Genomic DNA, 23,848 nt, shown 5'->3' on the forward strand with positions numbered 1-23,848 from the left:
TATTGCACCTTGTAACTTCAACTCAAAATGAGGCTAATTGCCTTTTGGCCCCAAGTCTAAGAAATAATTATTGTCACTCATTTAGTCTTTTATCCTGCAGTACCATCTGAGCAACGGAAAATGTTAGAGAAAGTAAGTTATCTAATTTTCTTTGAACCATTTTACAACAAATACAGGCAAAACATTCGAGTAGTTCTTGGAGCTCACTCAATTTCTGGAAAAGAAAAGGAACAGCAAATATTTACCGTGAAAAGGATGATCCCACATAGTTTGTACGACTCAAAATTACTCACAAATGACATCATGCTTCTTCAGGTAAGAATTGTGTTTCTAATTATAATATCTTAGAAATTCATTCACATCAGCCTGCAGGTACCATCTGGCTGCAGGGATTGGTCCCTGTACCTCAACAGGTCGGCTTGAGGTGCGCCCTCATTCGGTTAAAGGAGACCGCTGAGCTGGGGCCACTTGCTGAACGTTGATTGTTGCAGCGGGAAGGCGCTGCGATCGTCAGGAGTGACCGGGAAAAAGAGGGCAATTGGGAGGGGGTGGGACATGAGGTAGCGTTCGGGGGTTGGGGGAAGCGAGCAACGGCCGGCAGCAGCTCGTGGGGTCCCAGGAGGATCATTCTTGCTGCTCCTGGCTCCACATTGAGCTAAGTATTTTTAATAAACTTACCTTTTTTTGGTGGCAGCCTGCTGCAATCTCTATAAAGACTGCCCGTCAGGCTGCATGTAAATGTGGCTTTCCTGAATCACACTGCGGTCAGGGCAATCCAGTTTTGTGAGCGGGTTCTCAAACAGGCGTATTTGTTTCTGGAGCGGCCCATGGCCGCCCATTTCTTTGCTTATACCAATATGGCAGGCGGCATATTTCCAGCTGATAATGAGTGCCTGCTGTCTGCCTACCACACTGGAGACCCAGGTGCCCATTTTGAAAAATATGTGCCAAGAAGACAAAGCAATCATTTACAACATTTGCAAGTATCATTTTCTGTAAAACAAAATCAAAAATAACTTTTCAATAACAAATACTGTGAATAATATTCACTTTTTAAAAACTGGACCTTCAATTGAAATATTCTAATGGTGAATGTTCGATAACTGACAAAGTATTGTGCAACACTATCTACTGGTGCTAATATAGCTTAAGTTAAAAGTCAGGGTTAACCTGTGTAATGTTTAATTTCTTTCTTTGGAATAAGTTGCTCTAGAACCATAAATGTAGCGACACATGAAGCAATAAAGGACAGGACACAGCTGTGCAGTAAGTGGCTGCTCAAAACTGACCCAATAACTACAAGAACTCACAAAATCTATAGAACACCCAGTAATCGACGATTTAATTATTTTTGAGAAAACCTAAATCACTACACACGTAGAAATGAATAATGTGCTTTTTAAAATGTAATTCCAGCTTAATGGCAGAGCGACCCTGAACAAGTTTGTGAATGTCCTGAGCCTGCCGAATTCTGGAAAAGATGTCAAAGATGGAGTCATATGTAACGTTGCAGGTTGGGGGGTCACCAGGTATGGAACTAAGAAGACTTCAGACAAGTTGCAGCAAGTGAATGTGACTGTTGTAGACAGGAATTTGTGTTCTGAATATTACACCTACAACCCTGCAATTACAGAAGACGTGCTGTGTGCTGGTGACAAAAAAGGTGCAAAAGATTCCTGCCAAGTAAGTATCGCTGAAGAAAAAATGATTCTAAAATTCTTGATTCGTAGATAACTGAATACTACCTAAGAAATTCTACAAAGAAACACTGCTGTGTTTAGCAGATCCCAAGTGTTGAATCTTGCAGCAGTGGAACAGAATTCTACAGCCCTACATGACCGCCCAGCCAGAAGGGTGAATTCACTGATCTCACAGATCCCATTGGGAGCCATGCACAGAGGGAGTACAGCTCATAAATTGGGCTACAACACTGTAGCACTAATTCTCTAGCCCACGCTCCATCCAAGCCTATCTCCCTGCTGGGAGCTGAGGACCACTGAATTTATCCTGGCAAGTCCTCCAATTGCAGTTTTGTAGTTTGTGCTGGATGGAGGTCAGCCACCTGGAGAAAGGAGAGAGAACTTGAAGGGGCAGCCACCCAGTGAAACTGTTACTGCCAGCAGCCGAGGGTCATGCTTCTCTGCCATGTGCTAAAAAGGAGAAAAGTAAATTTACAGAAATAAAATACAAAGTATTTGGCCACTTTCACCATTCAGGACACCACTAATTTGATAATACAATTACTGTGGTGATAAATTCTCTCCTTTATTCCATATTCATTATCAGGATATGGGTATCACTGGTTGGTATTTATTGCCCATCCCTAGTTGCTCTAAGCAGGTGGTGCATTTTTTTTTTGCAACAGCTTAATACAATGAGTAGCCACTCTGGAGGGCAGTTAAGAGTCAACCACAATGGTGCGGGTTGGAATCACATGTAGACCAGACTAGACTGGATAAGACCATCAGGTTTCCTTCTCTACCAGACATTAGTGAATCTGTCGGGTTTTTACAACAATCTGACAGTTTCATGGTCACTTTTTCTGATATCAGATTTTTAGTTTTAAGATTTTCTAAACTGATTTTAAATGCTCAAATTGCCATTCTGGGATTCAAATTTACATTCTCTGGATTATTAGTCCAAGCCTCTGGATTACTAGACAAGGAATATAATCACTACGCTATCATAACCCGTGTCAGTTACATTAGTAAAATAAAATCCTTGTGAAAATTAACTTTATTTCACATGCTCAGTAATGTATATTGCAGTTCTTTCAAAGTCACTGGGTCCAAATCCTGGAACTCCTTCCCTAACAGCACTGTTGGAATATCTTCACCACATGAGCTGCAATGGTTCAACAAGGTGGCTCACTACCATCTTCTAAGGTCAACTGCAACAACCACTTGTATCTTGTTTTAAAGCCAGTCACCTCTATTCAGTACATTTTAAAGTAATAGTCTACAAGGTTTTTGCCGTATTTAGAAAATCCTAACTTGTGAATCCATGCAAATTTGCATGATCTAAAAAGAAATTAGTTTAATCTTAAGCAGTAATGCTGATTTAGTTTATATCCAATCAGGTTTCTGCGCCTCCCACGGCACCAAAACAGCTCTAACCATAGTCATGAATGACAATCTCTGTGACTGTAAATTTTCCACATTATGTCTTTATCCCTCCTCATCCTCCTCAACCTCTATGCAACCTTTGACCTGGTGAACTACACAATCCTCCACCAATTCAACCTCTCCTCCATTATCCATTTCAGTGGGACTGCCCTCATTTGGTTCCACTGCTACTTACCTGACCATAGCCAGAGCATCTTTAGCAATGGTTTCTCTTCCCACTCCCTCACCATTAACTCTGGCGACCTCAAGGATCCATTATTGCCCCCCTCCCTTGTCTCCATGCAGCCCTTAGCTTGGGGGTAGCTTTTCAATTTGTTTAAATAACTGGTGTCCAATCTGCAATGCCAGTCTTACACACAGGTGGCAGGTTGAAAATTATCCCAGGATCAATCAGCTATATCTTTTCACTATCTCTGCCAACCCTCCAATGTTGTAAGATTGCTTGTCTAACATTGAGTTTGGATGAGGCACAATTTCCTGCATCTAAATACTGGAAGGATTGAAATTATTGTCTTTGGCCCCTGTAGCAGACTGTGTACCCTTGTCCCTAGCTTTATTCCTCTCTCGAGCCACTGTCTCAGGTTCATTGTTCACAACTTTAATGTCCTATTCAACTTAGAGCTGAGCATCTGACTCAATATCCTCTCCTTCAAAAAGACCATTTACTGCCACCTCCAACACATCGCCGGGCTCTGCCCTACCTCAGACCATGCCTTTATCACCTCCAAACTTGACTATTCCAATGTTCTCCTGGTCAGCCTTCCACCCTCTGTAAATTGAGCTCATCTAAATTTCTTCTGCTTTTGGATGAATTGGCACATGTGACACTACATCAAAGCTCAGTTTGTCAATTTTTTTTTGTTTGGTATAAGGAGTCAATACCTTCAGGAAAGTAGGGAAGAGGCCGAAAGTGGACAGGTTCCACACCAAGGGAAGTTCTCCAGAGATCCTGGTCAATATATATCCCTTAAATCATTGTCATCAAAAACAGATTATCTTGTCTTTTATCTCATTGATGTTTCTGGGAACTTCAGGCTGGATTTGATCATAGGATCAAAGGAAATAGGAGCAGGAGCAGGCCATTCAGCCCATCGAGCCTGCTCCGCCATTCAAACAGATCATGGCTGATCATCTACCTCTATGTCATTTTCCCCCACTATCCTGATATCCCTTAATGTCGTTAGTATTCAGAAATCTAGCAATTTCTGTCTTGAACATGCTCAATGATTGAGCTTCCACAGCCGTCTGGGGTCAAGCATGCCACAGATTCACCACCCTCTGAGTAAAGAAATTCCTCCTCATCTCAGTTTTAAATGGCCTGCCCCTTATTCTTCCCTAAGACATGTGGTGGGAGGTGGGGGGGGGGCACAGAAAATGGCATTGGTTGGCATCAGGTGGTGTGCTGTCCCCATGCCATTCAGTCCGCAGCGGGCATGCTGACGAATGTGAAGCCCGATGCGAGGCCAATGAAGTCACTCAAGTGACCCATTAAGGAACAAAATATCACCTCTATGAGCTGCCAGCTGGTCGGAGGGCCAGCAGCCCATTAAGGGCCACTTAAGAGCTTCCTCCCATCTCCGCTGGCTTTTAGCCAGTGTTGGATTGGCTCTTGCTGCATGGAGACACTGCCAGATGAAAGCTGGCAGCTATCTAGTGAGCTCGGGGTTCCCTCCTCTGGGGGTAATCCATGGCCCATGGAGACAACCCCCCCCCCCCTCCCCACCCACATCCCAGAGTCAAGACATTCCCCCTTACCTCACCAATCACCCTCCACCCCCTCGCCTGGGCCTGCCTGACTGGTCCCGATGACCCGACCCCACTTTGCTGGGTCCCGGAGTCTATCAGCACTGCTCTGGGCCTCCTGCAGTACTGGCAGTGGCCATCTGGCCTGGTGGCGCTACTGGTACTGCTGGCTCTCCAGTTGTCCGGCAGCTCTTGGAGGTGGTATTTTGTCCCTTAAAGGGACAGCGTTCCTGATGGCGGATGGTTAATTGTCTGCCTGCCATTAATTCAGCTGGGGGTCTGATCGAGCACTGAGGTGGGGTTGTCTCACCGCCTTCCTGCCGGTCACCAGACCCCCGCCGCCAGTATAAAGTTCTCCCCTTACTGTGTGTAAATTGGCTACAACACTTCCCTACATTACCACAGGGATTGTATTTCAGAAAAAAAACTTCATTGGCTGTAAAGCATTTTGAGCTTTCCTGAGGTCATAAATGCAAGTTCTTTCTTAAAACTCACCTCTGTCACCATGCTTTTGGTCTTCCCTCTTAATCTCTCCTTCTTTGGCTTGGCATCAATTATTTTTCTTATACTTTGTTAAACACCTTGAGATAGTCTCCTATCTGAAGGTGCTACATCAAAGTAAATTGTTGCTGTTGTCTAATCAAGACATCAAGTACCAGGTCCTGCCACTGCACTTTCTCTTTGTGATTGCAGGAAGCCTTCCATTTAATTTTTAACTGCTGCTTATTTGAAAAAAAGAGTTCAAAATAGGTCCTTTCTAAACAACACATCAGACACACTGCAGATTCATACTGAGACACATACTGACATTACTACATGTGATAGTTGTTTTTTTCTGCCTACTTTTTGCCATTTCCCTCCTTTCCTGAAGGTTTGACTCCTTTTTCCAAACAAATAAAGCAGTTGGCAAACTGAAAATCGATCGAGTGCCGGATGTGTCAATTTATGCATCTCGCACTTAATCGCCAGTTCATCTGTTTTGCATTTTAGTAACTGTACAAAGAAGCTTGCAGATTTGCACAATAGAAAGCAAAAAACAATGGTTCTGCAGAGATCTGACTGGATCTCACCCATTCCATCTATAATCATTGCAGGTCCAATCATCTGCAATTACATTAACATTTGCTATGGCACTTTTTTTTTACGAATGTTGAGTAATAGATGTTCAAACCACATCACAAACTATCAAAATGAAGCACAAAGCGCTTATAAAACTTTTATATTCCTTTTGTTTATGAATTGTTTACCGCCTACTGTGGTGGGTGGCATGCACTTTAAAAAGAAAAGATAAGTGCCTTAGCATTTGCACATGGGATGACTGAAACAAGAAAATAACTTCTGGATTTTTCTGTCTATTTCTCCTTCCCTCTTTTGAATGAATTGAATTCTCACTGGGTTATAGTTCTGTGGGCACTGGATGCCCTCAAAGTACCTTTTCCAAGTGACCATTCTTTGTACCCTCTAGCAGCAGACCCAAAGGACCATAGGCATCTCTCCCCATTAGAGAGAGACAATTGGTGATGTATAGATTGAGGGTCACCACTCCTCAAACGTGGGGAAAGGCGAGGAGGCAGTCCTCCATGAACTACCACAGCCAGTATGGGGAGTAAACCCACACTGTTGGTGTCTTTCTGCATTACATCATAGCCGTCTAAGCTAAACAGTCCCCTATTCTTTGTATGCGAACCTATACAATGTGCGTTGGCAGGCTATTCAACCAATAAAGCCCAATATTGCTCTTAACCAAAGTTCTCAATGTACACTTTCAGCAGGGTCTGTTTGATGGGGATCAGAAGCAGGAACCCTGGATAATCTTCACCTATCAAACCCAAGGATAGCAATGTTAGGCTGGATATTAGCTCGAAAGTGGGGAGCAAGCCAGGGGGGTTGTTTTGAAGTTGGGAAACCTGGAAGAATGAGTTTCCCTCAGGTCCAGACAAAAATAATGGCTGAGCCTGATTAACAGTTTTGTTTCCATTTCCCAGCTGCAGCCAGCCAAACTGAGAGACTGGCTAAATGTGTGTATGGCATTCAGTATGATACGACCTGCATCTAATGCAAATCATTTTGTCTTTTAATGCTAGTTCAAAAATAGGTCGACACTCCATTCAGATTTCCTGTGCTTTGGTTACATTTTCTCGTGGAAGTCAGTTTTTCTTGACAAATAGTACTGAAATAGAACATCAAATATTGCAGATATCTGTGTGGCAAATGCACTTTTAATGACAATTTTAATACTTTTATTAAACTCTTAAGTTGAATCCAAGATTAACATACCTACAATTCAGAAGTCAGAACTAAATTGCTCCACTGTGACTGGTTCAATAATCTGAAATCTGAGACGGGTAGCTTGGTGATACACCAGGCTGCTTCATATAATTGACTCGCCAGCCTGGCTTATTGCTGGGACCAAGACAGATAGACATGCCAATGGGGGCTGGGGTTCTTCACTCTTGAACCCTAATATTCCAACGAGTTAATATCCTGGAACAGAAGGTGCTGTGATTAATCAACAACTGCAGTATCATGTGATGACCAGGATGGCAGATAGCAAATTAAACGAACCTTGATCTTTCAGAATCTCTTAAGCAGGGCTTTGCATTCTCACAGTAACAGACACACATCAAGAAAAAAGAATCTAAGTGCTTGACATCTTCTTGTATTCCTTTTGTTTCAGGGAGACTCAGGAGGTCCATTATTATGTGATGGACAATTCAACGGAATTGTTTCTTTTGGGTGCGATTGTGGAAAACCCAAAAAACCTGGTATTTACACACGACTTTCAAATAAATATCTTTCCTGGATTAAGAAGACAATTCGCTGAAAGTTTCAGTGATCGTCTAAGCTTTACCTGGTATATCATTTGTCCCTATTGATTGTCATAGCTCAAATAGTAAAATTTACACAAAGTGTTAGATTGCTTCCATTCATCAGCACGTTGGTAATGCAAGGCTACAAACTTAAGATGACCACAGAAAGAATTAAAGGAGGTTAAAAAAGATGTTTTTACGCAGATAGGCCCGGAATCCCATCCAAATTGCACTCGTCACTGCTCTCCAGCCCTGATCCCATAGCCTTAGCAGCTAATTCACATGGGGCCACTACGGGCAGCCTTCTGCTCCCTACAACCAAAAATTATGGCATGAGGCCACCTTCCACACCTGGACAACTGCCTCCTCTCCTCAATGGGCCTCAATTATACCCAAGGGAATCCAGGGTGCCTCAACTCTTTCAGCCTGCTGCCATCTTGTAATCCTGTGTTCAGGAAGCAGAAATTCTTGGTGTAGGAAGATCCTTCCCCAGCTCTGTCTCCTTATTAGTATGGATCATGAAAAGGGAAGACAGAGGTTCCATCTCTTTCAAGGTCAACAGAAAGATCCTGGAATTGGCAATGTAAGAACTGACTGTCTAACAATCTTGTAAAATCTTAAGAAATTAATTGCATCTTATAGAAATAGTTCTCTGTCTTATTAAGAAAATTTCTATAGTAGGTGACCAGGCTGAAAGACACAGGACAGTGTAGGTTTGTTATCTCTGCCAAGGACATGTGTCTAGCATAGGCTCTGAAACAAGACATTCCCAAAGCTGATATGATGGAGCCCCGTACCCTCTCTAGAAAAGTGTCTTGCAGAAGTTCACAAATAGTACCAAGCATGAGATAAGCTTGAAGGTGAATTCAGGGGCAGAGTGATGGACAGAGGAGGGGTTTACTTTGGGTACCTGTCCCTTGGTGAATGGGAAAATGGGATTGAACAAGTGATTGACATGGGATACTCACCAGCCTCTAGAAATAAGGTATATATACAGGTGCTCAGGAGGGAAATCTTCAGTCTTCTTTGGACGGAAGATGTCCAGAGGAGAGCTGTATAACACTTTGGTTAGCTCAAGAAGACTGAGAGCAGAAGCGACTGCCGCCATCAGCTACAGAGAACACCACTCACTCTGTGTCATCCATCCGTTCATCCTCCGGGAACTGTAAACCACTCTCACCTGTCACGGTCGTATATCTTTTCTCTCTATTTAGCTTATGCATCATTTTAATCTGTAGCTTCTTAATAAAATGCTTTAAAATCACTTGTGAGCTCGACCCCCTTTTTTTGGGTAATCTGTGACTCCCGGACCAAATCTTACAGTAGTGTCAGGAGTGGGATTTCGGGTAGTCGGAATCATAGGCTTGGGCTGTGAGAAGTAACAGCTCAGTTAAATGCATGTGAGTATTGTTGAGACTGGTAGAAAACCTCAGGAGAGTTTTGGTTATGTAATGGCAGAAGTACAATGGTGTCAGCATTTCACAGGGAACAGTAGATAGCCCAGCAGAAAGAACAGGCACACCTGGGGCAAAAGATATCCTGAGAATTTTCAAGGAGTCCGATGGGGATTATGTGTGCATTCTCGGTAGGCTCTCTGTGGAGATACAGAAATGAAAACATAAGTTTAAAAAGGGCTGGGATAAGTTGGCCTATGGGGCAGATTAATGTGCCTCACAGTTAAACAGAAACAAACAAGAAATAAGAGAGCAAGTAGATAAGTCACAAAAATCAAGCGAAGGTTGGCAGCAGAGCATTGGGAACAGGAAGCACATGACAGCGGGGGGAAAAAATTAGAGTAGATACTGGAACAAAATATTGAATTACAGGTAAAAATTACCAGACTAAGTGAGGAATTAGAAAATGCAGGGGGGGCTTTTGTGGGAATTAGTTCAGCAACAAAGTGTTGGCTCCCCTTGAAGCAGACCATGCCCCGTGTTTAGCTAAACCCCTTCAACCCCAGGCACAAATTGGCCAACAGCGGGTAGTGATCGCTGCTGTCTCCAAAATCCGAACAGGTAACCCCAGCCCTTGTAGTGACAACATAGTTGAGAACGTTACTCACTTTGCTCCACCTCAATGAGGGAATACTGGTGTATGTGGTCACCCGAGGCAGGGCCACAGGACAGGCTAAGGCCAAGACTGAAGCGGCGGGGGATGGTAAGGAACCATCCACATCCACTAAGGTCAGGGAAGAGATCACCACCATGACCATGCACAGGCCCCTTTACCCCGGCGAGGTTAAGTCTCTGAAAGAGGAATGGGGGAGGGGGGGGGATGTGTGGGTGAGGGGTGACAGTGGATATGAACACCGACCCCACTCCTCCTCACACCCAACTGGGAAATTTTTTAAATCTCATACCCAGAGTTGGAGAAGGATGACCTTAAACAGGTCTCCCTAGCTGCATGCTCCTAAGAGTTAAGATGCTCACTTGAGGAGATAGAGACTGACCTAAAGAGGGCCTTAGGGCAAGAGAATATTGACTTTCCGCAGGTTCTAGTTAACATCGATCAAACCCCCCCCCACCAAAAGCTCGAGCAGGTTCGCAGAAAGGCTCCGCGATTGCTGCCAGCAGGCGAGAGGTGAAGGGAGTCAGCATTTTCCGCCCCCATGCTTCAACAGCCTCTTTCTGAATGGCCTCCAGCCATTAGACCATAGCACATTGGCCATTTATAACACTAAAACAACACCCTGGAACAAGTAGCTCCGCCATTCCCATACGATCTGGAACAGATCTGTGATAACATTCCACAAGCACCCGCAAAGGTAGCGGCTGTTGAAGATCCATTGCCTAACCAGAAATCTGGACCATCAAGGAACTTGGTGCTGGGAAGGGGCACCCCGGTCGCCATTTTAATTGTAACCACCTGGGCCACTATGTTTTTAGACTGCTACAAAAGATGCATTGTGGAGGCTGACAGTAATAGTGAGCCCTGCCTTCTCCTCCTCCTGTACAGCTGAGTCCCAGCCTTGTCGAGCAGCAACTGGAGAGGATGGAGGAAGCAATAGAGGCCATGCTAATTAGTAATAGAGCTCAACCATTTGCTGTGGTGTATCAGGTACCCGGCAAATAACTCCAGACCCCCTATGACTCCAGCAGGCCTGTCACGGAGAGGTGATTTTCCTTCTCCGATACGATGGTTGTGAGAGACGGGTAGGGCTGAATTTTATGGGCTCCCCGGAGACTGGTTTGGGGGCAGGAGCCCAGTGAATTGCAACATAAGGCCAGGGTGGATGGCCCGTTGCCTGCCCATCACAATACAATATTGTCGGGGGCGGGATAGGCCGCAGGTGGCCTTCCCACCCAGAGTCCACTTGAGGCCCTTAAATGGCCGATTACCAGCCACTTAAGGGCCTCTTTCTGCCACCGCTGGGATTTAAACAGCAGTAGAGGAAAGGCCTCCACCATGCAACAGGCTTGTGTGGGGTGCCCTCCTCCATAGACAATCTATGGCCCATGGAGAGCCCCGACTTGAAAACCACCCACCACTCTGAACACCCCCTCTACTGCTGCACTATACACCAACCCTCCCCCCACCTGGCCCCGGTAACCTCGCCTCATTTACCTCGGGTCCACACTCCAGCGCTGGGCCTGCATCCAAGGCCTGGTGCAGTACTGGCAGTGACCACCGCTCCCAGTGGCGCTGTCGATACCACTGAGCTGCCAGCTCTCTGATTGGCTGGTCGCTCTTGTACACAGGATCCCCATCTTTAAAGGGATGGGGATCCCGGCGCTGGGCACTCAAGTGCCTGAGCAGCATTAGATCACGCTGGTGGGAGAACAGGGGGGTGTTCTGAAAGGCCGAGGCAGGAACCCCCTTGCCATTTCAGTCAGGAACCCCATTGGTATCACAAAAATCCAGCCTGTAGCCTGCACTGTCGATACGGGAGGCATGAACAATTAACATCAGTTGAGTCTGGCTCCTACACCACCATCATTTATGATCTCTGCCCAGGTCCTACGAAGGGGGTGCCCCAAGTGTTAACAAGATTTGTAGGGGAGTAAGGACCAGCCACTCTGATGATCCCAAGGTACAGGCAATTCTCGAGTCAGTGCCAGGTGCATTCGCAACCCATAAACATGATTGTGGAAACATGACCAAACTTGAAGATATTTGCAGAATGGTACCTGCTCCCTTGAGGCATCTCTTACCCATCTGAGAGTATGCCATATATTCGAGCCACTGTCAAGTCATTGTTCAAGCAGGGTGTTGTTCACAAACATCAGAATTTGAAAAACTGGTTTGAAGAAGAAGCTAATAAATTTGGAAACAATTGGAGTTTGATCTAAAATGCTGTTTTCCCTGATGAAAATAAAAATACTTTGTACAAGTTTAAAAAGGCACCAAGATGTGGGAAGACAGTTTAAAATGGTGCTTGGTTCATCTTCAATTGGGAACAAAAAGTTACGTAAAGTGTCACAATTGTGTGCATATGAGAAGTTTCCTCTGCCGTCTTGGAAACAAGCAGAGATGTTAACCCCTTCTGCTGACATCATTTTAAAAAAAAATACACCACACAACTTTTGTATTGCTGAGTGTATTATTGGACAAATTAATCCATTGCGCTCTAAAGCAGAGTCACAGTGGATTCTTTGTTTTTTTTTCTTTTAAACAGGTGGCGATGGTTTCCAGGGTCACATGAGTACTGATACTGCACCAAGAGATCTAGCAGCAAATTTAAGAACTTATCTGCAGACATCAAATTTCACAGCATGGTGATGATTTGAACTAAAGATTTTGCTTTTTAAAGATGTGGCTGTAACCCATTTGTTATCTTGCAAGACAAAGTGCTCGAGAAGAGGAGATATGGAGATATGGAAGCCACCTCAAAATTAGCCGCAGTCACATCTGTCTCTGATATCAAAACACCATTTTAAACCATCATTGTTTCTGAGATTGGAATTGATAAAAAAAAATTGAGTTGCGATTTCAAACACAGAAAGGGAAAATTTACCTTAAATTTAAGGGGATAATCAAATTTGCATTTAACAAAAAAATGACGGAAAAGCAGTGGAGGTGGTTCCTGAGAATGAAGAAATAAAGTATTATTTGGGGAGAAATAAATTGAACATTGACAACATTTGTCAGCCCAACAACAGTGCTATTTGAATTTGGGATAATTTTGAAATTTTTGAAACATACAATAAAGAACAAACAAGCCAATGTGTTAATAACTGAAATTAATTGGGAATGTATGATTTTTGTTCCAAAGATATTACGAGAATATTGTGTTGAACAATAAAGTTCCTCCAGGGCTCATGAATGAGATAGAAATGTAATTAAAGGGATATCCGCTTAGAGTAAAAGGTAGAGGTAGGAAAATCACACCACCAAATGGAAATTGGAATAACTCACCTTGTTGGTGGTTAAAAGTGATATTTCAATCTAGTATCCATGTACATTCTCGTGAAAGTCAGGAAAGTGTAGATTAGCCTTGTAAAATTGGTAGCTTTCTCTTGGAGATATTTGTATAATTGCCTCTGAACTTTTCAAGAAAACTGCATTTGATAGTCTGGCCACTACCTGAGGCATCAGGACCATCTTTTTGATAAGATCACCTGAAAGTCCAAGAATGGCTTGTATCAGATGGCATATGTGTGGCATGACATTGGGATACTGGTATGAGTGTGCAAAATTTTTGCAAGTGAAACAACAAATATGCGGAAATGCATGGTAAACCTGCACTGAAGAACGGGTCTCAGATATGCTTATTTATCTGACAACAGGACAAAATGAGATGGTTATTGTGGCCGGTAGAGTGAAACAACATTTCAAATCATCAAGACTTTGACACAAACTCCACAGAGAAACTGACTTTAAAATAATCTGGTACCTGTCAGAGGGAGTAAAATTAACATAAAAATGGATATGCAATCAGTATTCAGAAAATTGAGGGCGAGGTCTTATACTAAGCAAGAACTATCTACAAGGTGGATGCAGGTGAACAGAGAGCTGGAGAACTTTCTTTAAGATTGAACCATTTGTATTCATAGCATGCCAATAATGTAGAAATGTGTGAGATGATATACAGGTGGGGAATGCCACTCTAAGTCAATGGTGAGCACATTTTACAGAAAAGTTTTAATATTTATTCTTGGTGGCAGCTCAAGAGTAAGAAGTTTCCTAACGAGCTTGTAACTTAGAAATAGGTAAGTTAGTCATGGGCCAATTGTGAGAAATCAATAAGGATATTTCCTTCTCAAGGTGGGTAAGAAATGGTTGCTTTTTTATTATTTATTCATGGGATGTGGGCGTTTATTTCCCATCCCTAATTGTCCTCGAGAAGGTGGTGGTGTGCCGCCTTCTTGAACCGCCACAGTCCATGTGGGGTAGGTACACCCACAGTGATGTTAGGAAGGTTGTTCCAGGATTTTGACCCAGTGATAGTGAAATAACAGTGATATAGTTCCAAGTGAGGATGGTGTGTGTCTTGGAGGAGAACTTGCAGGTGGTTGGGGTTCCCATGTTTCTGCTTCTCTTGTCCTTCTAGGTGGTAGAGGTCGTGGGTTTGGAAGGTACTGTCTAAGGAGTCTTGGTGCATTGCTGCAGTGCATCTTGTAGATGGTACACACTGCTGTCACAGTGCGTCGGTGGTGGAGGGAGTGAATGTCTGTGGATGGGGTGCCAATCAACCTTATAAAATCTTAAGAAATTAATTGCATCTTATAGAAATAGATCTCTCTCCTATTACGAAGGATTTTATAGCAGGCAACCAGGCTGAAAGACACAGGGCAGGATAGCTTTGTTATCTCTGCCAAGGACATGACTCTAACACAGGCTCTGAAACAAGACATTCCCAAAGCTGATATGATGGAGCCCCATACCCTCTCTAGAAAACTGTCTTGCAGAAGTTAACAAATAGTACCAAGCACAGGATAAGCTTGAAAGTGAGTTCAGGGGCAAAGTGATGGACAGAGGAGGGGTTTACTTTGGGTACCTGTCCCTTGGTGATTGGGAAAATGGGATCAAACAAGTGATTGAAATGGGATACTCACCGGCCTCTTGAAATAAGATATATAAACAGATGTTCAGGAAGGAAATTCTCAGTCTTCTTTGGACAGAAGATGTCCAGAGGAGAGCTGTATACCACTTTGGTTAGCTCAAAAAGACTGAGAGCAGAAGCGACTGCCGCCACCAATTGTATTCAAAAACTGCCTCACTGTCTCAAAAGGACAAAGGGAAACATTCCAGATGAAGAGGTGTTAACTGCATTCATCCAGAATTCTACACTTCAACTTCATGCAGCAGAGAACTGAAAGTTACCACCACTTCCAGTCTGAGGTCTTAATCACCCGAAGTCTACAGCACCTCAACAAGTTCAAGACTAACAAACACCATTAAAAGATATTGACCTTCCAAGAAGATTCAACAGGTTTACTGTAAACCATGACCACCTACCTCACTTTAAACCACTTACCCTTTTCCTCTCTATCTAGCTATTCTTGTGTATGCGTGTGTGAGTGAATGTGTGTGTGAGTGAGGTTGTGACCATTTTGGGATTTGTATTAAAATAATTTTTTTTTTAAACCTACGAGAAAACCTGTCATTTGTCTGTTTATGTGACCCTAAAGACACTTGGGGGTTAATTAATCATTTTAAACAAAAGACGATTGCGGTCAGTTGGGTGGTGAACAGTGGGAACCACCTGCACCCCTTTCCACCTGTCCGTAACAGTAAGCTTTAAGGTGTTATATTGGAGCTCTGATATATATTGTTTAAATTTGCCAAAATGTTCTTTGACACACAGTAAAAATGCAGTCTTATGACTTAAAATGTTTTCCTTTGTGTTCCACACACCACTGAAACTCAGCAGCTCAAATTGTTACCCATACCAGCACTGGCTGACAACATCAGTTTAGTACAGCCTGACTTACTGAGCAAAATTAACAAAATCATAACTGACTATGATTTCGATCAGTACTCAGATTTGAATTGCAGAAGTGGTCCACTCTATATAACGGCACCACTCTTTCCTGGAACACACCATCAAATCAGTTACTTGTATAATAATCGAAACAGGCCCGATACCAGCTCACTGATCATCAGGCACGCCTCAGACTTCTCCACCACTGACCTTCAAGCAGTTTAAATGTAACTCAAGCAGGCTCTAGTCTTTCACTACTAAATCGGTCCACAACCTGACTTCTAATCTCAAGGTATGGCAAAGGATCCTTACAATCATGCACTGGCTAGCTCAAGGTTTGTGCATGCAAATTTAGGCTATGTTCATCCACTGCATGCATTTGTTGCTGCACCAGGCTGATTTTTTCCACCTCTCTCTTGATCATCCCACATCCTAATTCCCTTTTCCTCTTCTCCTGTCCTTCTCCTTCCTGACCTCACTCTTTATATTATCCCAAGCCCCCTCTGCATAGTCCCTTCTCCTTTTCTGAATACCACTGATTAAATAATTTGATGAAACTAAACAACGATTTCAAAGCAAACCACTTGTAAGTTGTACATCCTGTTTATCTTTGAACATTTCAACGAAACTTTTCAGGTTGCCCTCATGCGATTAAAAAAAAGATCAGATTCCCATAAACACATGTCTTGGCTTTCTTCATCTAGCAGGTCTTTTAAATTAATTTATCTGCATTTCATTTTCAAACCATAGTTCCTAAATGTCAACATTTAAAGATCACAATGAACATTGGTAGCCTTAAACTAAGATATTAATGTAAAATGATTTAACTCTCTGAAAACTTTATGTACACATTTCAGTGATTGCTTATCTCTTGTCACTGTGAATGCATTTACCAATCTCTGAACTGCTGAAAAAAGTTTCATTCTTCCTTGTTTTCAGGTTTTAGTGTTGGCAGTTGCAGTAACTCCACTGCTGCCTTGTCAAGACTAGCTAGTTTACTATGGACAAAGCATTAAACCTGAAATATTTGTGATTTGTATAACTCCAGAGTTTAATGTGGGAAAGTGTGAGGTCATCCACTTTGATAGGAAGAATAAAAAGGCAGATTATTATTTAGATGGAGAAAGACTACAAAATACTGCAGTACAGAGGGACTGTTGTACATGAAACACAAAGGTTAGCATGCAGGTGCAGCAAGTAATTAGGAAGGCAAATGGAATTTTAACATTTATTGCTAGAGGATTAGAGTTTAAAAATAGGGAAGTCTTATTACAACTGTACAAGGTGTTGGTGAGGCCACACCTGGAGTACTGCATACAATTTTTGTCCCCGTATTTAAGGAAGGATATACTAGCATTGGGAGCAGTTCAGAAAACGTTCACTGGGCTGATTCCTGGGATGAAGGGATTGTCTTATCAAGAACGGCTAAACAGGTTAGGCCTTTATTCATTGGAGTTTAGAAGAATGAGAGATGATCTTATTGAAACATATAAGATTCTAAGGGGGCTTGACAGGGTAGATGTTGAGAATATGTTTCCACTAGTGGGGGAATCTCAAACTAGGGGACATAGTGACAGAATAAGGGGTCACACATTTAAAACTGAGAAGCGAAGGAATTTCTTCTCTCAGAGGGTAGTGAATGTCTGGAATTCTCTGCCTCAGAGAGTTGTGGAGGCTAGGTCACTAAATGTAATGGGGAGTCGAGGGTTATGCGGAAAAGGCCTAAAAGAGGAGTTGAGGCCTGAGGCAGATCAGCCATGATCTTATTGAATGGCGGGCAGGCTGCTCCTATTTCTTATGTTCTTATGTACCACACCATTTCAATTCTGTTTTTAGTCTATCATTGACCCTCTTTCCCTGTTAGATTCCATGGAGATCTATTACTCTGCAGCTGAGACATCTGGTTCTATGGGTAGAATTTTTACTCATCTGACCCATAGGGAGCAGGTCTGTCTGAAAGCTGTGGGGAACCTGCAATTTGGGATTCCCCCACATGCTGAGGAGCTTTAAAGCAGAGCCTGGTGGTGATGGTGAGGGAGGGGATCAGGCCTGGTGGTGGTTGGGGGGGGGCGGGTATAGGTTTTTATATGTTGAGTATTTTAATTTAATTTAATTCTTGATTATGTAATTAACTAATTCAAATTAACCTAATCAAATCAAATAAATGTTTGGTTCGTACAAGATATAAGCGTAAGTCAAAGATGGACTCTCGAATAGTAAATGAAAAGAGAAAGTCGATTTTAAAAGGTAAAGGGGTATAGTTATCAATACAAAACAGTTTTTTACAGCTTCAGTCAGGTGATCAGACTGATATGAAGTTGTCGGGTTCCTCAAGTTGTTTCGTTGACAGCAATTCTTTCAAATTCTGCCTTTGGAAACATCCAGCTAGCAAAGATGTCACTCGGAGCCTTCACTTTTATCCCTTAAATTATCAATACCTCATCTCAGACCATGTTTGTGTCATTTCATAATTGGTTAATTTAATCATTGTTTTGTTTTAAGTGGAGTTTGACTGTCTGTGTATATTGTCCATTCAAAGGAACATTGTTTCTTTCATTGTGCCTTTTGCTATGTGACTTTGTATAATTGTCTATTGTTTGGTTTCATCATTGAGATAATCAAGGTCCGAGTGATCTGAGTTTGGCACATCATCCAAAGGGCAGAATCTTACAACAACAAATCAATACTTTTAAACTACAAGCTTTTTAAATATAACCAACCTTAATACAACTACTTGATTATTTTAATATTTCTTCAATTAAAACTTAATTGAGACACATTACTTGGTCAATCATATATTTCTGCCTGGTTGCTAATTATGTAATAAACCTAATTAATACATGTGAGTAATTATTAAACAAAGAATACAAAATGGTTTCAAATTGGCAGTGTTAGTACAAAATGGAGTCTTGACCTTGCTAACTTACTACAGTGAATGTAATATGGAATAAATCTAAAGATAGTTGAGCTACACTAAAGATTTACTGCCTAGACTTATTTACGGGGGGGAGATCGGGGCCTGGTGCTGTTGGGGAGGATCAGGCCCTGGCGGATGTGGGAGGATAGGGGCCTGGCAGAGGTGGAGGCCTTGGAGCCTGGTAATGGTGAGGGAAACTGGGGCCTGGTGCTGGGGCTGGGGATGGGTGGGGGAGAGGTCGGAGGCCTCAGGGGGAAGGTTGTTGGTCTGGGTGTGGGGGTGGGGGGGGTGGTTGAGGTGCGGGGTGGTGCCTGTTCACAGTAGCTTCTCAGGCAGGCACCTTCGATCCAGGAGGTAGGTGTAAACACACTTACTTCCTGAATTCACAAAGTCCTCGCCTCAAGGAAGCTGCTGGGTTTCATATCTGGCCAACAGTTGTTCAGTTTCAAAAACTGCATTGCAATGAATCTCGCAGCCTCATTATCATATTTAAAGTTGCAACCCACTTCCTTGGATCAGGTTAGTCACACTTCTGGTCTCTGTTAAAGCCAGAAATGGGAAGATGGAAGGCGGGTTTCCATTGGGAATCAGATCTTTCTGCATTTAACCCCACACCCACCCCAAGCCCGCCCATTTAAAAATTCTGCCCATATATGCCTGAAGCAGAGGCACACAATTACATTACAGTGATCTCTGCTGGAATCTGTGAAAGGAAAATTAAACAGGGATCCCACTACTACCTACAACAATACTTTGAAAAACAGTCCCTGGAAATGTTTTTTAAAGGGGTCTTGTGAGGAAAACAAGCCTTTCTGGGAAACCACCTGACTTCCAGTTCAATAAACAACAGAGAAGTTTGGACACCTGCAGAAGTTGTTTACAAAGAAGTGACAGGTCCAGATTTATGGAGGTCAAAAGGGTGACCTCTTGTTGATGGTTTTGATTTTGAATTGTTTTGAGTTGGGGGTGAACTGTATAAAAAGGGAGAGAACTTCCAAGGAGAGAAGAGAATTTTTAAGGAAGGATAGAAGATCACAACCCAGCTCAGCTTTCCAGCTCCTGTTAAAGCACCCTGAGAAGTCCATTGTGTCAACTCATCTTGTCTCCTGTCTCTGAAGAAAAGCCTGTGTGGGCCGCACATTGTGGATCCGCCATGATAATAAGCGCGGCAGCTCATTTAAATAGCTGGGGCGGACTACCCTCCCCGATAACGTGGAGGGGGCAGGCTGTCTCCGGCAATGGCATCAACTGCCTGTGCACAGGAGCCTTGCCATTTTTAAAGGGCTTCAAGACCTACCATTTAATTTAAATATTTAAAGACACATTGAATGAAAAAAATTAAAAATGTTATTCTGCCCCTCTCCGACACCCCAATAATAACAGAATTAATTACTTACTCTCTCCCCCTCCAAAATACATACCTTGTCCACCTGCTCTTCCCCCTACTCTCACCAAAGTACATGGACTTTAAACTATAATCCTTCCTACCATGCTTTCTCTCCCCACCAGTGATCCGTCTTGGTTCCCCAGACAGACTGCTGGAGCGTAAATGTAATTAATTCATTAATTTACATGTATTTAAATATGTTAATTGTGGTCCCATCACTGAGCTACACGGGTGCCGCCATGAGGCCTCGCCGGCACCGGCAATATCGGGCTGGGCCCTGCCTTCGTTGGGGTACGTGGCAGCCCTCTCCTGGAGGCATTTTCCATGCCCCCCACCATGACCCCTGAGGTTGGGGTGGGGGGGATCTGTAAAATTCAGCCCCATATCTCATCTGCTGTTTCTTCAAGAATGAGCAGGTATTCAGCCCAAGTATTTTTTGGCTGTAATAGAGCTCTAAAATGCAAATCCCTTTATTTTTCTGCTTAACTGGTGTATGTGTGTGTGTGTACGTGTGTGTGTGAGTATGAGGGGATAAAATAAAAAGGAAATTTTAATATTTCAATCTGTGTGTTAATGCTTTACTTCATTACTGGTTAAGACTTGTTTTATAATAAACTGATAATGTTATTGTTTATTAAAGAAACCTGGCTGGTGTGTTTTATTCTGGGGTAAAAATAGAGTCTATGATTGACCGTATCGGTAAGTGGGAAAAAATGTAAATATATGTTGTGACCTGTGGAGATGTGGAACTAGAATAAACAGTGCACTGCTCCTGCCTTGGTCGTAACATTAGCAAAATTGGAGAACTGTTAACTGTTTGCATCCATTTGATTTAAATTTGCCTTTGTAATGTAATTTATTTATTTTACCTCTTCTGTTAGTTTTTCTGCCTCATCATTTCTTTTCAACCATCTTCACTGCTCAAACTGTCATTCACATTCTTCACTACTTTCAGCGTTACTCACAAATTGGGAACTAACCTGGTTTAAGCATGTGTAATTTCTGAGAAGTTGTATCGATGACTCTCAAATTTTATTGAAAAATGTTAGAGAACATATTAAACCAAACTGACAAACCACATCCTCAGCCTTTGTTATATATATAGACAGAAGGTTCATTACCCTACTGCTCACAAATTGACTGCAACAATGGTATTTCAGGCTTTGTTCAGCTCTGCGATGATTATTTATTTCCTAACACCAGGCAGTAAGTACACCTAAGTATCTTGAGCCTACTTTTATTGATAGGAATTGTTAATTTATATATACATGGATTTGTATTTTGGACGCACAGAAGCTTCCAATTAGATATAGGATATTAAAAAGCATAAATGCTATAAGGCTGTAATGAAAATCAAAGGGGGAATTTTAACTCTCTTTGATCAGCAGAAAATGGAAGAGGGGGGTGCTGTTAAAATGGAGCATCTCCATTTCCCATTCTCTTCCCACTAATTCCCTATTTTAATGCCTTGGTTCGCCACTGAATGAAGTTTCGGCCAGACTGTGGCTTAATAAATGTAAGCTGGGGTCCCATGATCTGCACAGAATCCTGAAAGTAATTTAAGCTGCAGTCACCCCAACTGGTAGAGCAGTCGGGAAGGCAGGGCATCCTCTGAGCTATGTTCGAAAAATTTCCTCACTGGGGCCAGGCGGAGCAGGAGTGCTCCTCTGAGCCCGACAAGGAAAGTTAAGGCTTCTGGTGCCCTGGGGTCTCTGCCCTCACTGCTCCCTGCCCCCTCACCACATTCTGGCTGTCAAACCCTTGCAACCCGTCTTCCAACCTGGACATATCTTGTTGCCAGAAGGTTTCTCTTTACTACAGCAGGAGGCTTCTGGACCACCTGATCTTCTTCCCTCGCTCCCCACCCTCGAGTGTCCACTTTCTACCCAAAATGAGGGAGCAGCGGTGTCCGGAGGGTGTCCGGAGGCAAAGGCACTGATCAACTGAACTGTTCCTTTCTGAATGGTGTTGAGTATTCTGTCACGGTCCTGACTTTAGTCTTGCAGATGGTGGAGAAGCTCTGAGACAGTCAAAACTACCCCTCAGTGTGTATGTGAAGAATGCCACCGGAGCAAACTCCTATAGTGGCTTTCAGCTGCACTTTAGCAAGACTTTGAATGTTCAGGAGAGGTGGGAGGAAGAGAAACATATCTCTTTGGCTGCAATCCGAAAGGTCTCGAGGCCAGCATCACGATATAAGTTAAAGTACAGTTTTGCCTTTTCTATAAAGAAGTACAAGTGGATGGAGTTTCCGCCACCCATTTGTATCAGATCTTAAGTAGTCTTACCGGTGATCCTTAAAGGGAATGCTGAAGGCCAGTGAGAAACAGCCCCAAACTATGAAAATGTCTATAATTTTTGGAGTTGGAAGGAGCAGGGGTTCTCATAATGGCTGCACAAAGCAATTGGCAGCTGTTGCCAGCCCAGGGCTCGTCCCCTCTGAGGATTGTTTACCCCACTGCCCACACCCAGGACCTACCTGAGGACTGCTGCCAGGCCAGGGCTTGTCCCCTCTCAGGATTGTCTCCCTCCCAGGACCTACCAGTTGGTCACTACCAGCATTACAGCCAGCCCAGATTGCTGCAGATAGAATCTGAGAGCTCCTTCCCAAAGTCCGATTGGTGTCTGCAGATCTCCGGTTCTACTGAGATGAGGTCCAATGTCAAATTTCAGGTGCAAGTCCAATTTATAGTTTTCAGAGACCGCCAGCTATCAAACAATTAGTGATTCTGGCCAGACTCAATACACTTCATCCCTTGTAGTATTCTCTATATCAGTTAAATTTCTGCTCACATGCAATACCCTCTCTCTGTTTCCTTTTTCAGACGACTGTGTAGAAATCATTGGGGGTACAGATGTTAGAGCTCATTCCAAACCTTACATGGCATCAATCCAGGTTAATGGAAAGCATGTGTGTGGAGGAATATTAATCAAGCCAGCATGGATATTGACTGCAGCACATTGCAATCTGTAAGTTATAAATACTGTATCTAAGTGTATGGACTATTTTCAGAGTAGTTTACTGTTTTGTATCTTTTCCCTTTAATGCAATCAGTCAAGGTGTTCATAGTCTTTGCTGATCTATAAGTGCTTTATCTCTTCTGCCCGCCAGTCTATTGTTGGCATTTCTCATACTCATTGTAACTTTACACACAAAACAGCGAACAGCTCACTGAACAAATCAATTGTAATTGATCTAAAGAGGGCGCCATTGTCTCTTACTGTTTACAGGCTTCTAAGGAATTTCTTTTTAACCCCTTCTTTCATGTTTTTTATTTTATTTCACCGTGCTGCTTTCCTCTCCCCAGAAAATATTTTTAGGACCCTGGGCTTTGCCCACCAGCAAAACCCATACTGAGATCAACCTTGGGATGATTTCCCCGTGGGTAACCTTCTCTGTGCCATTGAGGATCCCTGTCAACTTTGTTATGCGGATTTGTAGACTCATTCCACTGACAACTGCTCTCTTCATGGCATTTAAAGTTTCAGCAGCCCTCAACATATATGCTCCACATCCTCCGAGGTCACAATAGGGTGTCTGTGCCAGGGAGCTGTTAGGGTGTGCATTGCATAGGTAATGGACATCCTCTTTCATACACTAGCCGATTTTCTCTATGTGGGCATCAACTCAAAGCAGCAGAGGTACAGAGCCAGCGATTTAGAATCATAGGAAATACCACACAGAAGGAGGCCATACGACCCATTGTGCCCTGCCTATGCTATCCTTCTATTAAATAGCTTTATTCCTCACATGGCAGGGTACCTTGATGGCATGCACATTCCACTGAAAGTACCAACTGAGCAGCCGCTGACATATATGCATAGTAAATGATGCGATTCCCAGGGCATCCAACTTGCTTGTGATTCAAACCTCATGTCCGCATTCACTGCTGCAAGGGGCTTTGGCGGTCAGATGCTGCAGGACATCTTCACTGGCTGATCAACTGCAGTGGCAGTATCTCAGTCTTATCTTCCCCTACCCACTCTCCCATATGCCACCAC

General features: G+C 43.1%; 2 protein-coding genes across 2 annotated transcripts in view; both read left to right on the top strand.

Annotated features, from left to right (window-relative positions):
• LOC137356463 (uncharacterized) overlaps nucleotides 1-8,926 on the top strand; it is a 109,692-nt gene extending 100,766 nt beyond the window's left edge. The window contains exons 7-9 of the mRNA XM_068022599.1: nucleotides 177-315; nucleotides 1,417-1,683; nucleotides 7,546-8,926. Coding sequence (XP_067878700.1) covers nucleotides 177-315; nucleotides 1,417-1,683; nucleotides 7,546-7,692 — 553 coding nt within the window. The 3' untranslated portion in view covers nucleotides 7,693-8,926. The remainder of the gene's footprint in view (nucleotides 1-176; nucleotides 316-1,416; nucleotides 1,684-7,545) is intronic.
• Nucleotides 8,927-20,981: 12,055 nt separating this feature from the next.
• The window catches only part of LOC137357244 (transmembrane protease serine 9-like), a 31,758-nt gene continuing 28,891 nt past the window's right edge, over nucleotides 20,982-23,848 (top strand). The window contains exons 1-2 of the mRNA XM_068023829.1: nucleotides 20,982-21,052; nucleotides 22,672-22,816. Coding sequence (XP_067879930.1) covers nucleotides 20,995-21,052; nucleotides 22,672-22,816 — 203 coding nt within the window. The 5' untranslated portion in view covers nucleotides 20,982-20,994. The remainder of the gene's footprint in view (nucleotides 21,053-22,671; nucleotides 22,817-23,848) is intronic.

The sequence above is a fragment of the Heterodontus francisci genome, chromosome 1, assembly GCF_036365525.1.
Source record: "Heterodontus francisci isolate sHetFra1 chromosome 1, sHetFra1.hap1, whole genome shotgun sequence".
NCBI classification, from domain to species: Eukaryota; Metazoa; Chordata; class Chondrichthyes; order Heterodontiformes; family Heterodontidae; genus Heterodontus; species Heterodontus francisci.